General features: G+C 37.6%; 1 protein-coding gene across 4 annotated transcripts in view; it reads right to left on the reverse strand.

The window, feature by feature from the left end:
• Positions 1 to 15,849, reverse strand: part of LOC141804638 (netrin-G1-like) — a 126,684-nt gene that overhangs the window by 14,931 nt on the left and 95,904 nt on the right. For 3 of the 4 annotated variants that reach the window (XM_074689191.1, XM_074689192.1, XM_074689190.1), the window contains exons 5-6: positions 8,316 to 8,342; positions 4,718 to 4,762 (exon numbers count right to left, since the gene is read on the reverse strand). In XM_074689191.1, the coding sequence (XP_074545292.1) occupies positions 4,718 to 4,762; positions 8,316 to 8,342 (72 nt within the window). The remainder of the gene's footprint in view (positions 1 to 4,717; positions 4,763 to 8,315; positions 8,343 to 15,849) is intronic. The other variant, XM_074689193.1, reaches the window with a different exon arrangement.

The following is a 15,849-nucleotide window of genomic DNA, read 5'->3' on the forward strand; positions in this document are numbered from 1 at the left end:
CGTGCTATTGTTAGCATGCAAATATACATAACTCTGCTGAACAACTGACATCTACAGACACTGTAAATCTTACCAAGTGTTTTTGTCTTATTTCCAGTACAAAATGTCTTTTTAGAGTTAATAAGAGCCACATTCGCTTGACCAGTCCAGAGAAGTGTCTTATTTCAAGTTATTAAAAGACAAAAATGAGGTCTGAATTGCTTATAATGAGATACAAAAATCTGCCAGTGGGGTAAGAAAAAATAAGAAAAAAGAAAAAAAAAGAAAAATATACTTGTATTAAGAAATTATTTGAATCTTGACAAGCACATTTCTCTAACCCCGCTAGTAGTTTTTTTTTTTACTCGTTGCTAGCAACTGGTCAAGTAAATGTGGCTCATATCAAGTCCAATAAGACATTTTCTACTGAAATAAAACAAAAATATTTGTTAAGATTTATGTCTTTTTTTCAGTGCATTCAAATTAATTGCTGTCATTATTATTATTATATTTTTTTTAAATTGTTGTGATGCAGCCTTTTAAAATATTTGTCAACAACCCCTTGCGGTTCTCCCACATACCCCCATTTGAGAGTTACTGGTTTAAGCTATCTGCTGTTGCTTCTTTTGCCTATGCTAGCCTATGCCAGAGCTCAATCTTAACTTCTGTTTTTATTTGTAATGCTAATTGCCATTTAAGACTACTAATGAAAAATACAGTTAAAAAGATAATTAACAGCAACTTTAAAAAGACAAAAGAAAAAAAAAATTCTATTTCGTTTTTATCCAGAGGAAACGCAAGATAAGTAAACTTTCATACCTGTGAGGAAGTTACAGGAGTTTATGTGAATTAATAGTAACTGGAAAGGTTCAACATAGCATTTATGGCACTTATAATCTGTGTTAATCGGTTATTTTTTTATGCTCTAGTATAGAGGGCTAACTATTACAGCTAACTGCTGCTGCATCTTGTGTATATGCTAGCCTATGCTAGAACCAAATATTAACTTCTGTTTTTATTTGTGAGTCACATTAGCATTTTGGTCAAAGTTTTTATATTAGCAGTTGCTGTATTGGAGAGACTTAATGAATTTTCTTGTGTGCTAATACAGGGAGAGCTAACTGTTTAAGCTAACAGCTACCTCTTCATATGCCTATGCTAGGCTGTGCAAGCCAATTTAGCTATTTCTACAGTAAAGTTTGATCTATAGTAACTGGAAAGTTTCAGTATTAGCTCTAATGGCATTTAAAATCTCGATGTGTTTTTGATATAAGAATGATACTACACACATTTGAAAAAAGAGGGTTCTCCCATGTGACTGTGTTGATTTACTATGTACCTTTCGTTGATGTTTTTCTATTTACTTACATATATAATTCAGTGATATTGTGACAAAGGCGATATCAAGATTGCACATCCTTTTGTAAATTTTCTCTTTAAAAATTTAAATTTAAAACAACCCTCAATGTGAATACATTAATCCTTTTTAATGCTCCAGTACACAGAGAGCTAATGGTTTAAGCTAACTTCTGCCGCATCTTGTCCCTATGCTAGCCTATGCCAGAACCAAATCTTAACTTCTGCTTTCCATTGTAATACTCATTGGCATTTAAGGTTGTTACAGAAAAATCAGAAAAATACATTAAAAAAGATAATTAACAGGAACTTAAAAAAATAAACAAACAAAACAAAAAACAAAAAAACTTCTATTTCATTTTTACCCAGAGGAAGCACAAGATACGGTAACTTTCATACCTGCGAGGAAGTCACAGAAGTGTCTGCTGGAGTAGACTTCATGCTTAGTTTGACTGCAAGAATATTGTTGGTTTTCTTTACTTTTTAGCAAATCTATTCCAGTTTGCTTCAAAGTCTTTGGGGTAAATCAACTTGAGACATTGAACCTGAATTCTGAAGTTAAAGTTTTGACTTTGGATTTTTTTTTTCAATGTCTTAGACAGAAAAAAAAACACTCTGGGAGATTAAAAACTACCTCAACAGTGTAAGCCTGGAGGCTACTGGAACAGGAAAGTAACAGATATTTTATGGGAGAGCATGGATCTGAATTTAGACCCCTGAGCTCTACCCATAAAAAACTCATACATGGGAAAAAAAGTTTTGTCAAAAGAAAGCTGTAAGTTATGATTTCATAACACAGATATACTGATTTACTGGAGAAAGGTTTCTCCACTTGAGTGTTTTCCAGTACAGCAGTCTACATTTGAACATCTATTATCTTTGGATGTCAAGCATCGCTGTTTTTTTTTACTCAACTATCTTCAAACATTATATTAATACTTAAGAGCTTTAGCTTTTAAAGGTTTAAAGTCACAGGGATCTTGTAAATTAAAAGTATTTGTTCAATGTTTCTGAGCTGCATGGCATGTTTAACCTTCCTTTGGCCATCTTGACTGTAAAAAATTACCAATCAGTGTTGCCAACTGTTCTAAAAGTCTCGAGAGGTCACTGAATGACATCACTGCCTAATTTGCCATGTGGATATTTGTTTGATTGACCCTGTAGGTGAAGAATAACGTTGTGGGAGGAACAAAAAGTGAGTAAAAAAATCACCTTTAATCAGTGAGGAACAACAAATAAACTCCTGCTCTGACTGCTCCACCTTCAAATCTTAGAAGAGCATCAGTTGCTAGAAATGACCTATGGCTAAGTCCCGCCCACAGACGCAATGAGCCAATCACAGTGGGTATAGCTTTCCAATACACTCTGACATTCTCTGCCCATTGAGATACATTGTGGGAGGTCTGTTTTTGTTCAGTCTCTTTTTTCTGAGATTTTGAGTTAAAACAGTCAAACTATGTTCACAAGGAGCATGCAACTCCAAAACAAAGTAACCCGAGAGGCTAGGCAACCTAAGACACAGCTCAACTGAGAACAGTGTCATATCAACTTTGTGTGAATCAAATGAAGGATGTCTCCATCTGCTCTAAGGTAATCTGGCATTGTATTTGAGGCAGCAGATTGTGACCTTGCTGTAAAGAAATAAAAAGTTATCCTTAATACTAGAACCACCACTGCGGTCTGACAGACTGTTTGGGTTTTTCTCTAACGTTAGCTAAAGTTAGCCTAATGTTAGCTCCTAGCTGTGTTGTTCATCATATCTCTTTGTTTGTTGGGAGTTCATTGGCCTGTTTAGTTCTAGTTTTTGTTCAGTGGTGGTTGTACATCATTGTTAGCTGTTGTTCAAAAGGCTTTAGTTAGCTTCTGGAGCTTAGCTTCATTAGCTTATCCTTTATAGATAACAAAGGTTGTCAAACTTGCTGAATGATACAGTGTAAATCCTGTAACTCCAAACTAACAGACACTCCTGGTAACGATGGTAAAAAGGAGGTTATATTTTTCTCATGACCCAGCTGATCCTCTATCTTGTCGTCTGATATGCTAACGCTAACCAGATGCTGTTTATCAGGTTTGATAATGTCGGGATCTGTAAATTAAGTTTGTAACTGAAGCTTTTTGTCAATCTTCTCAACATTTTATTGTTGATTTATATATTTATTTTCATTACTTATTGTTATTCTATTATTTTATTGTCGCCATTGTCTAGTTCAGACCCTTTTGGTGACTTCTAGATGATCTGTGATCTTTCTGTCTCCAAAAATAATCAATAGCATCCTGTGAAATGTCTCCTACCAGGTTACCTGCCGTAGCACCTGTCACTTCATGTTCATTGTTTGTCAGAGTGAGTGGAGGGGGCGTGGCTTAGCCATAGGTCAATTGGCTAAGCTAGTTTTTGAAAGAAACAGGCCAGGGTGGTCTTAAAACTCGCTGAAGTTGGCAACACTGCCACTGGTTTACAGATGTGAACCCATTTTTTCAAAAAGCACAGGTTTAGTAGACTACAGCTTTGTGTTAAAGGGTAAACTGACAACTTCTATAATAACTCCGATCAAGATATCATGAAAGTTAATTTTCAAGCAAAGATTGAAAACTGCTGCTCCATGAAACACGATCTAACAGCTGTTCCTGTGAAAGCTCCTTTCAGCTTGTTGTTATATTGAGCTGGTATTGAAAGACTGTAGAAGCAATTCTGATAGTTTGGGTTTTTATTTCCCTTTATATGTAAATAATGTAGATTACACATAAGCAGAATTCATGTAAGTAACTGTTTTTCTTTCACCTCCAACAGCAGCAAACCTTGGATTATTGTCATATCTGTGTCTTTTTCCCATCCGTCAAAGTCACAGAAACAAAAGAAAACGCTTCCTCACTTAATCTCGAAAATCCTGAAAGTCCTTTTCTAATTTTTCCCCCTCTCCTGGATGTGGAAGCAGTGGTGCAGATGCAACTTAACACTCACTACACAGGATATCTGGGCCTGAGGATTAGCTGGAGATAGCTGGAGATCAATCTACATAAACCCCCCTGGAGCCTCTTCTCTCCTTCCCTCTCCTTCTCCTCTTTCCTTCCACTTCTTTCCCCCTTCTGATCACGGTGCCCCTCCCCCTCTCACAGAGCATTCTGGGTATTTATTAAGCAGGTGTAATCAAAGGGGATAGAAGGCTACAGTTTTATTCCCAACAAAAGGTCCACGTTGTAAGGACTTGGGTGTGTTTGTTTGTGTGCATGCAGGATGAAAGCCTCTGAGCTTTGGGAAAATAACCTTGTGGCATATTCTACATAACACCTCTTTTGTTCCTGTTTTAGTGTCCAATCAATAATCAGTCAATTTTTTCTTTGTATTGTTAATGTCATGCTGAAGTTACAAAGCCTATAAGCCTACCTTGGTTACGATTTGCAACACCAAGAGATGAAGCATTTGCTCGATCTGTGTGGAAATGGGAAAGGTTATAAGTCACACTGAGTCGTCAGATCATTCATGCTGTTAGGTAGTTAAAGCACAGGGACAGCATGCATAGATCCTGTTTGGCTGTTATCAGGCCTGACTTGCCTCAGAGTTACCGGATAATGTCCGTCATGTTTGGAAAAGTAGATGGACTGATGAAGAACTGTGTGCATGCAACTCAAAAATGACTGAATCATCCACAGGACACAGACATATGGCAGCTGCTTTTGTGATCCAGTATGAGGAGTCACCTTCAGGCATCGACATGCGTGGGGATGCATGGTGGGAACCACATAAAAAATGATTTTCTTTACTTTGGCTGTGGGCAAATATCTGTCTGTGCGCTCAAGGCAAATATCCCCGTGTGGAGGGGAAGATATGAAACCCCAGACGCTCCTGCTGATTCACTGACTCCAGCATGCAGGGGTCCAACAAATATCTCATCTGCTATCGTCAATGAATTCTTTACCATATATGTGTGGCATGCTTTAGCTTGTTCACTTTTTAAAATAACACTTGATAGAGCTGTTAACCAATCTGCAAACCATGCTGCAAGTTTAAGAATACCAAGCAGTGTTTCCCACACAATGTGGAGGCTTTATCAGCTGAAAGCAATTGAATGCGTTATGCTTTTCAAGTTACATATCCAAATTTGTCTCAACGACATTAATTCGTTCACCTTTATTCCTCACATACACACAGTGGCTTGTCCTGCCCCTGCTTTTTCTGTCGCTCTCTGTTTGTTTGCATTTTTAAAGGTGCTGTTTGGTATTGAATGGTGTGACACTTTAAGACGGAATCATGTGTGTTTTTCTAGGATAAAGACTCCGTTTCCCATGAGCACTAGCACCAACTGTTGTAAGGATATGACTTTTCTCACGGCATGCATTTGTTTTGGAAAGCAGATCTTCTTTTAAGCTATTTTTCTTTGGTCAAGTGAACTTTTCCCAGAATGCAAAGCGACAAAGTAATGTGTTTATTGTTGTTTAAAACCTAAAAATAATCAAACTTTGTAAACTCAGTTTGTAGTTTAGTATCAAGAAGGTGTGCTGAGACGTGTCTAACATTTAATGTTAGTGAACCCTGATTATGTCTTACCAGAGCTCAGTAAGGCGCTATCCTTACTGCATTTTACCTCATGCTATTTTTGCACCCAACATGTTGGTCTCCAAACCCCAGGATTTTTGGTATTAAGTTAGCCTTATAATATTTACTATTTCACAATTTTTTTGTATATTTTATTATCTAAGATTTTCTTTCCTTCTTCTTTTATTAATTCATCTTGATTCAGTATTGTGTACGGTTGCTGGTAGGTGTCAGCCAATTTGCAAATACACTAATGCAAAAGCCACAACACAACCAAAGTTTAGAGGTAGGGATGGGTACCTTTCACATTTGAAAAGATACAGGACCAATGCCTGGTACTTGGCAATCTAGTTATGCAACGGTACCAATTTTCAGTACTTTTTTGTGTTTATGTGGTAAAAAATTTAAACTTGTTTGAAAATAAAATGTTTTTTTTTTTCAATTTTTACAGATTTATTCTTTAATATATATACTTGCAGTGCTGTGTTCATGTCCAGCATGGAAAATTACCTACTCTTCCACTCCCTCACAGTCAGAAGGATGCATTCGGGTACCTAAACACCTTTTGATTTTTCGTGAATCAGTACCCGGTACTTTTGACAGACTTCAGTTGGTACCTATAAAAGTACCTAGTTCGGTACCCATCCCTATTTAGAGGACAGTTATCCTAGCGGACACAGAACAAAAGCTTCTGCTTTGAGAACTATAGCTCTAATGCTAACGTTATGATATGACTGATTCAAGCTAAGTATAAAATGTTCAGTTAAACAAAGAAAAAAAAAAACACTGTTAAGGATATCACAACTTCCTTATCCCAATGGGAAAACTAACCTCTTTTGACTTTGGTCATGTTGTTGCGTTTGCATTCATATTTTTTTGCTCTTGTATTCATGTTGTGGCTTTTGCAAATCATCTGACACCCACCAGTCACCATAATTTTAGCATTTTAAACATTAGATTAAATTCAATGTGGAACACAAAACTCTGTACTGTTTGTTTTCTCATTTTGTCTGTAGCTGTTGAAATTGTTTACAGCTCAATGTGCCTTTAATTACTCTTAAATAAAGTTTATTGAATTGGAATTTGAATTAAACCTTGTTAGATAGCATAGCTTAATCAACAGGCTATGTCTGTGCTGTCTTTTACATGCATATAGCTCTTGCTTTATGTTTTAAACAGCTCTAAAGTGACTTTTGTGTTAGAGTGTTTTGGCCATCTAGGGCCACCGTAGTACAGTCAGTGAAAGAATCACCCCACAGAGGAGCTGTAAGAAGCAGCTCATGTAGACTTCCAGTTTAACCCAGTTTAGATCACTTTTTAGAACTTTGAGAGCAAGGAAAACTTATTTCTGTAAGTTTTGATAAAAGAAGTGTGTAATGTGTGTCTATGCACTCCCAAACGTGTTCTCAGAATGTAAAAAAGTCATGATGCTAACTGCGTTAGCCTATCTATGGGATTTCACATTAGCATTAAGATTTTCCATAATTTATTTCCATAATCTATTTATATAATATATTTCCCTTTTTTTGTTTAATTAATTAATTAATTAATTTTCATTATTTATTTATTTATTTATTTCACTTATTTTCTTTTTTGTCAAGCACTTTGTGTTACCACTTCTCAGAACCAGAATCAGAATCATTAAGCTAGCTGACTTTTGCTAGCTAGTTAAGGCTCTACTTTGCTTTCCTTGTTTTACTATTTCTGTTTGACTGTTTATGTGAAACTATTATGCTTCTCCTTTGCATTTGTAGTTTTACAGTGTCTTATGTGAATAAATAAATGACACAATCAACAGCAACCATCTGTTATTTACAGGAAACAGTTTAGCTATCTGAAAAACTGGACACTTAAGACCATAATGTCTGTGGAGTCAAGTTCTCCCAGAAAAAACAACAACACAACAACAACAGATACTGAAGTATAAAATTGAGAAATAACAGATTTTGATGCTGATATTCCTCACAGGGCCTTCAAACCAGCAAATTCCATGCAGTTCAGAGCATAAACATATGTTCAAAGTCTGTGGGAATATTTAGAAATGAGCCACTGATTTCCATGAAATTCCCTCCCAGGTAGGAAAACACTTCCTGGTTATGAAAAAAGAAGCATGGTTTGCACAACAGCAGACATGAGAAGTTTAACTTGTGTGAGTGTAAATTCTGTGAACAAGGTTAAGGAGAATCTTTGAAATGTAGATCAGAAACTGCCTCAGAACAATCGCTAACACTAAAGCTGCTCCTGTTCCCTTTCATTCATGAGGAGTCAGGTTTTAAAATGACGAGTGCTTTGTGGAGGTTTCTTTTGTGGCTGTGAGAAACATACTGCTGAATGGTTATGGTAATGTACAACACGATGTGTCACACACACACATAAGTCAACAAGTTAGTCATCACCGAGGGAGGAAACCATCAGTTAGCATGCAAACTGAAGAAGCTTTTTCACTTACGCACTGGTCCGTGATTACTGGGGATACCTGCGGAAAGAGCAAAGAAACAGATCAAAAAAGTGTTCCTCATGTTGGAGACTTTAGTGATGAAGCCAGAAAAGATGGTAGTTATTTATTCTGTGTCCTTTCAACACATCCAAGCCGATTGCAGACCAGTGCTCGGTCTCCTCTGAGTGCTCTGATTAAGAGCAGCCGTGGCTCTGCACTGAACCTGACCACGGCGGTCAAACACCCGCCCTCCTCTGATGATAATAGCAGGTCTGCTGGTGATGAAATGTCAACAGAATCCAAACTGCTCATTCAGAAGAAGAATCTCTATTCATGTGTGAAAACATTTCTTTAAAACATCAGTTCTGGATTCATGTTCTCCTGAGAAAATCCAACCCAACGATATCATTAAGATATAATCAGTTTTGGTGCTGATAATCTCATTTTGATATCAAAAGTGACACAATTTCAATAACGCTCATAAAGTCGTCACAGAGCCTTTAAGTCAAATCAAATCCTCATGCAAACACTATGAATACCACAGATCTCAGTGCAGGTTGATAGCCCTAGTAAGCCCCAGAAGGTCGCTGCTGAAAAGGCCGGTTGTTCACAGAGCGCTGTATCCTAACATGTAAATGGAAAGACAGGAAGGGGAAAGTGTGGTAGACATGGCTGTAGCCTTGAGAGGATTGTCATGAAAAGTCAATCCACAGGGAGAGCGGACTGAGGCTGGAGCCACTACACCCAGATGTCATCGGAGAAAGAGACTTTAACTGTCATATCAAATCACTGCTTAAACTGGAGAAAATGTCAGAAGAGTCTTACCTGGGCTGAAGAGAAATTGAACTAGACTATTGCTTTTCCAAAGCTCACTTTTCATCTTTTTCATCAGATGGGTATAAAAATTCAATTTATTTTGTAAATGATAGTTGCACGCCTCAAATACACCTCGTTATGTCCGTTTGTCATCGTAGTCAAGCTAAATACAAACTGATTTTGAAACAACTTGTTGTACTTTGAAAGTCACTGGATGTTTTTAGGTAGCTTCTGGTCACAACTTTCTGTCCTGCTCGATCTTCCCTTCACTCTAATTAAGAGCGAAGTTCTCTGATCAATGACAGATTTTTAAAAGCAAAAAACCTCCAAAAAAACCCCACACTGCTCCTTTCCTGGAGACACTTTCCTTTCACTTTTTCCTCCGTCAGTTTGTGTCCTAACTTTCTTATATTCCTGTTACTTCATGGCAAAGTCATTTTTGTTGTGACAGCGCTTGTAACCGTGAATGAGGAGGGAACACCGTGCATATGAGACTCTGCATGTCTGTGCTCCATGGCACAGACCGGCTGACTGTGCTCCAAGGCGCGGACTGTGTATCCAGAGATTTTTACAGTGTGTTTTGTGTTGGTCAATTTTAAAGTGCAGTGTAATAAAGTTTACACAGACAGTCAATGCAGTGTTGCACAGGCAGCCTGTCACCCCAATGCAGTGCCTTAATGTACAGCAGGGTCTGTAAAACCACATTATAAATAGCATCCCAATATGTAATAATGCAATGATATTTCACTTGTGTTTTGTAATAAAATTCTTGAATGCAATATGTAATAAAGTTTGCTAAATTATGTAATAAGTTTTAACGTACTACATCACTGATTACAAAATGTGGGTTCCCGCATGTAATAAAAATGTATAACATAATGCGGCAAAGTTTGGTACATATTTCGTTCAAGAATTTTATTACAAAATCCAGCATTATTACGTAATGAAGTGAAAATGTATGAAATTATTATATATCTGGGTGTTATAACAAAATGTGGCATTTTAGGGTCTTATATATATATATATATATATATATATATATATATATATATATATATATATATATATATATATATATATATATTTTAAGAGTTCCGCAAAAAAATACCATTATTATTTATTGTTATTTTTAATGTAATGTTTTTGCTCTTCATTTGTTTTAGGATATTATACTTTCAAGGTACTTGTTTGGCAGCCACAGTCACTGCCAGTGGTTTTCCTTTTTTTTTTTTTTTTTTTTTTTTTTTTTTCTTACAGTGAATGTTGATGTAAATATCTTTTGGGGGATGTCAGGTCACTCATTATTTAATTTTCATTATTAATAAATAAATAAATTCATTCATTTATTCATTCATGTATTAAATTGATTAGTTAATTAAGTTCCATTATTTTTTCCTTCAGTTTTCATTTATTTACATCATTTATTCAGTCATGTATCTATTCTTTAATTTATTAATTTATTTAACTGATTAGTTAATTAATTTCCATTATCTATTCATTCATTATTTTTAAAAAAAATATTTAGCTAGTTGTATATTTATTTCCTTTTTTTGTCAAGCACTTTGTGTTACCACTTTTGTGTATGAAACAAGCTGTATAAATAAAATCTGATTGATTAATTGATAAAGCCAATAAAACTCACATTAATCATTTATTTTTGTCAGAAAGCAGCTGTTATCTCTTCTCATTCATCATAAATGATGGAACAATAATAAACAGATTCATCTGGGCTCGAAATTATTAGCTATGCCTGCTATTTGGAGCCAACTTTGGCAACCCTGATGCTGCCTCTGTCTTCCACATATGTGTAATCAGTGTCTGTATTTTCATCATCTGTGTGGGTATTAGTCTAATCAGCGGGCGGATTCCACTCCATAATTAGTGCAATTTCTGATACAGATTCCAAGTTTTCCCCACTCTGTCCGTCTCTAATTATGTTTCAGCTGGGTTTCATATTGTTTGCCCTCCTCATTCATCACTTCATTACCAGTTTGGGGCTGTCATAACAACTGCTGGCATGCACAACAGCACTGCAGCAGCAGCCAGAAAAAAAAGAAGATTTCAGGCTCCAATTTGCAAGAAAGCAAGCAAGCTGCAATCCTTAACCAACAGTTGTTCTGTGTGAGGAATGGAGGGCAGACGATGTTGCCCTTTGAAGCCAAAACACATTCTACAGTCTGATCAAACTCTCCGCCACTGCCCTTCTTAACCTGTGAACCGGGTTTGGAACACAAGATGAGTTGACGCTCCCTGCAAAGTGGACTGTCAAGATAATTCTCCAAGTGATCCCTCTTCTGCTCCGTGGGCAACTTGCAGCTTTTCTTCTGCTTCTTTTTCGGGGAAACCTCGGATTGAGTCACGATGAGTCGCTCTGCCGCCGACAGATATGGCCCCGTAGCAACAGAGGGCTCCATTTAGGGCTCTAATTTAGAAGACGAAGGGTCACACACGTCCATATATCTGCATGTGCAGGAGTTTAAAAATGTAACAGAGCCTCGTTCCTACCTGTGAGATAAATGACTCCTGTGATTAAAGAGGAAGACTTGATGACAGATGAAAGCTATTAAAGCATAATTACATCTTACACGTTGAGCATATTCGTCTTTATGAGGCCTGTACATGTAATATCCTTACACCAGATTTGAGCTTCACATAATATACACAGGCATGAGCTGCACTTATGAGAGAAATAAGAATAATCCAAGAGAAAGCGTCTTCATTGAACACCTGAGGGACCAATAACGCTACGTCACTTCCATGTGCAACATTATTGCATTCTATGCCGCTGCCAAACAAGTGTGCTAATATTGCTTTTGATACGGCGAGACCCTGGTTTCATCAGTTCGGTGCAGATGCGGCCAAGTGTTGGATTTTTTAATAACGGCCTGTCAATCTGACGGTGAGCAGCACATTGCAGGGAGGCTCATAACACAGAAGAGGTGCAGAGGTAAATCCAGCAATATCTCCTTAGAGTTCACAAACGTTCGCACAAACAAACTCCCACATGCAATCAAATGGGTTGCATGAGCACACACACACAGTTTGGAGTGCACACAGACACACTAACACAAGTGTGTGTAATCGTCTAATTCCTCATCAAGAAAAAGCCCAGAGAGAAGTGAAAGGAAGGCTGCTCAAACGTGCTGTGGATCGATAGCAATATCATATCTGTGTACGAGTGTAATCGCTGCATCCATGTCTGAGAATGTGACTCAGACAATCAAAGTGAGCATCTGAAAAACCTGCTGTCAATCCCCGCAGACTGCTGCCATGTTGAGTTTCTGACTGTAAGGCTGAATCAGTGTGAGCGCAGGACCAGAGGGCTAGATCCTCCACCATCTGGCCCTCGCCTGGCCGTCCACCACCACATCCCTGAGCTGGCTGCATTAGATTTATTGAGGCAATGAGCCCCCCGCCTCAGGCACGGGATTTGATAAATGCGACTCAACTCCCGTCCAAGATTATAATGGGGATAATTCAAAAGAGCACCTTCTGCCTCAGAGATACCATGTGAACAGGCGGGAAAATATCCAGCATTAGTCCAGCCTTGTTACAGAGTTGAGGCAGGAATACTAAATTCAACGTTAAAGGATTGGACTGAGGGCTATTTATGTTCACTCGAGGCTGAATGAATCAAACATACTGGGACTGGGTCCTTACAAAGCAACAAGTGCTCGGAAAGAGCCCAAATATCTGCTCTGAAAGGCTGTTTGCTGCGCCGTTGGTTTTTAAGGAAAAGTGATGTTAGCAAACAAAAAGTCCCAAATCTTTACTCATGGTTAATTCACAATCCTCCTTTTTTTCAGGCTACATCTTAAGGATTTCCAAGGCCAAGCATAAGCAGTAAACTTGAAACTTCCTGCAGTGCCCTTGTCTTCGACATCCGGAAACTTTCCAGTCGGAGCCGGTGTAACAAGATGAGGTGTCTGCTCTGCTTTCTGTCTGTTGTGAAGCAGAGCAGCTGCAGGTCTGTGCATCTGTTCGACGGAGGGTGGAGCACAAAACACACGCAGAGAAGAGAGGCAGGAGGAAGCTTGTGCTTTGGCTGGATTCACAGAAAACCAGGCGCCTTCCTGCAGCCACTGAGGCGGGTGAGTGTGTTAATTGGTTTTGTACGACCAAACCACCTTCAAACATCCGGAGAACAGTGTTTAAGTCTTTACTTTACGACTGTCTTCAGCCAGATACTTGATTAACTGCTGCTGCTCTCTAGTTTTGAGCTGAGAAAGAGACGTACACAGAGAAACTGAAATCCTCTTTCTGTCTTTGGTGCACGAAACTGTGACTTTTCCTTGGTTGTTAAAACCACTGACCGTATAATGCACGGATGTTGTCTCAGTGATGTCATCCATCTGCTCTTGATGTGAAGTTTTGAAGCCTATCGTCATTGGTCACCATATTGAAAATGTTGACCTCACCTTCAGCCTCCTAGCTAACAGCCACAAGGTGCTGCTGCTCAGTCAAGTCAGCCGTTTTTCTAAATCTTCCAAACTATATAATCCATAATCTTAATATATATCAGTGAGAAAAAAAAACCTTCCATCGAGAGTAGCTGATATAAAAAATACCGATCTAGACTGATATCAATTGTTATTTTTTTTTATACCAGGCTTTAAACATCTTTGATTATGGAGCAAAGAAAGGCTTCTTAAAGTGGGTGTGTATGTGGTGACAGGTGATTTCAGACGCAGCCTCAAGTGGACGCTGGGGGGACTGCAGGTTTAGCACTCTTACAGTGGTTTAATTATTCACAGTAGTGTTCAAAAACTGCAAAAACTGATAACTTTAATCATAAACTGATGACTAATTTATTCACTTTAGCTTGGAAGAAGAATTTTGCTATTGTGTGACATAAATATTTATTTGGTTGACTCATTTATCTTAAACTTTCTTTTTGATTACTTTTGGCAAAACATTTTTTTTGTTCCTGTATTCATCTCTAACTTTGATCCTCACCTTTTCTTTATTGATTTGTATTAAATCATTCTAATTGTGTTTAATCCTTTTTGCTTTTTTTGATGTTTTAACAAGATTTTAATTTTTGTTTTAAATTTTATTTCATTTTTCCTTGGGACTTTTGTGTGGATGTTTTTTTCCAGTAATTTTTTAAAAGTTATTTTTGCTTCCTTTTATTTTTAATTAATAACTGTAAACAATTTATTTAATTTAATTTTATTTTATTTTAGTATATTTTATTTTAATTAACTAATTTTATTTAATTTTATTTCAATATATTATAATAATTATAATCATTATTATTATTATTATTATTATTATTATTAACTGTTTTTTTATCCTAATATCACTGATAACTTATTAGGAATGGTCTTCTGTATATAACTAAAACAGCAAAGCATTGTGGGGGAAAAATCCAGCAATAAAACAGCAAATAAAGATGCATTAATGGCACAGTAAACCAACGTCACCTTGCTGCCAGTTATTTACGGTTAAACTTACAGCAACCTTTGTTTTTACAGCGCCGTAGCACACTTTGAACTGCCTTTAGTTTTGAAAGTGAAGTTGCTGTGTTGATAAATAGTTAATTAATTGATATATAGATTCAGAGGTGTGTCTGGAGGGGCAGGAGTCTCAACACAAAATCTGATTGGCTCCCTGGGTGCCTTTCAAAAATGGTGAGCTATGATTGGCTGATTTCCCTGTCAGGAGGGGCTTCTGTTTGATTAACTAGCTTGGCTGTGTTGTGACAGGCTCCTGGCAGCTTTTCGTCACATGTTGAGGTGATACTTTTTTCTTTTTTGAAGACTTTATATTGTGGATTTAGGCTTAAGCTTAGAAAAATGTTGCTGCCTTAATGTGCTGCTTTTTTAGGGCTGTTCATGATTTCAGGCTTCACAGTGAAGGTGCATAAGAAGAGCCTGACCAGTAAATCCTTCCTCTGCATCACTCTGAACGAGTCTGACTCGCCTTGAATCTCTGGCCACAAGTGTCCTTTACTGTCTTCACGAACAGATGGAGTTGGCCCAGTCGTCATGGAGATGGCTCAGTAGTCATCGCAGTGACCTACATGTGGATCTGGGGTCAAGTTATAACAGGTGTTTCAATATAAGTGTGAAATCGTTGACCCTGTGTCTGTTCAAGAATGGGCCTGGCCTTGGATGTGAAGAGATCAAAACCATCAGCGAGGAGTCAGTGGACGGCCAGACAAAGATCAAGGAGGCCTCTCACATCCAACATCAAAGACAGGTGTTACAAAATGTTTCAACCTCCTCCCTCGCTGTGTGTTCAGACGGAGTGTGAAGGGAATTTTTGAAAAGGTATGATTGCACAAGTCAATAGAAAAGCACAAATTCACCCAGGATGGTGCAAATTGATGCAAAGACACGTCCGCGAGAGATTCAAACATGTTGGGTGAAATTTTCATGCTCATCCTGGAGCTTCAAAACACGAATATACCATGAAAATACAGTTACAGGTGGAAAAAGGTAAGAGGCTCAGACATGGAGAGACTTTAACATTCAGTACAGTGCTGCACCTGTTGGTAGCTAGCTTCTTACAGAAGAGTGCTGCTAGCTTTGAAATGACAAAAGAGGATGTGCTGATAAGATAAAGTCAAAAGTTACCTCTACAGGTATGCTGGTATCTTTTAACTGAGATTGTTTTTCATCTACCATGGAAAAAGAAACAAGAAATCAATGAGAGTGCTTACAAAAGCATTTCAGACCCAGCATAAAAAAAGCTCCAAAAATATGAAACATATTCAGAAGTTTTA

The sequence above is a fragment of the Halichoeres trimaculatus genome, unplaced genomic scaffold, assembly GCF_033239565.1.
Source record: "Halichoeres trimaculatus isolate MK-OKI-2021-1 unplaced genomic scaffold, fHalTri1.1 fHalTri1_scaffold_15, whole genome shotgun sequence".
Lineage (NCBI taxonomy): Eukaryota > Metazoa > Chordata > Actinopteri > Labriformes > Labridae > Halichoeres > Halichoeres trimaculatus.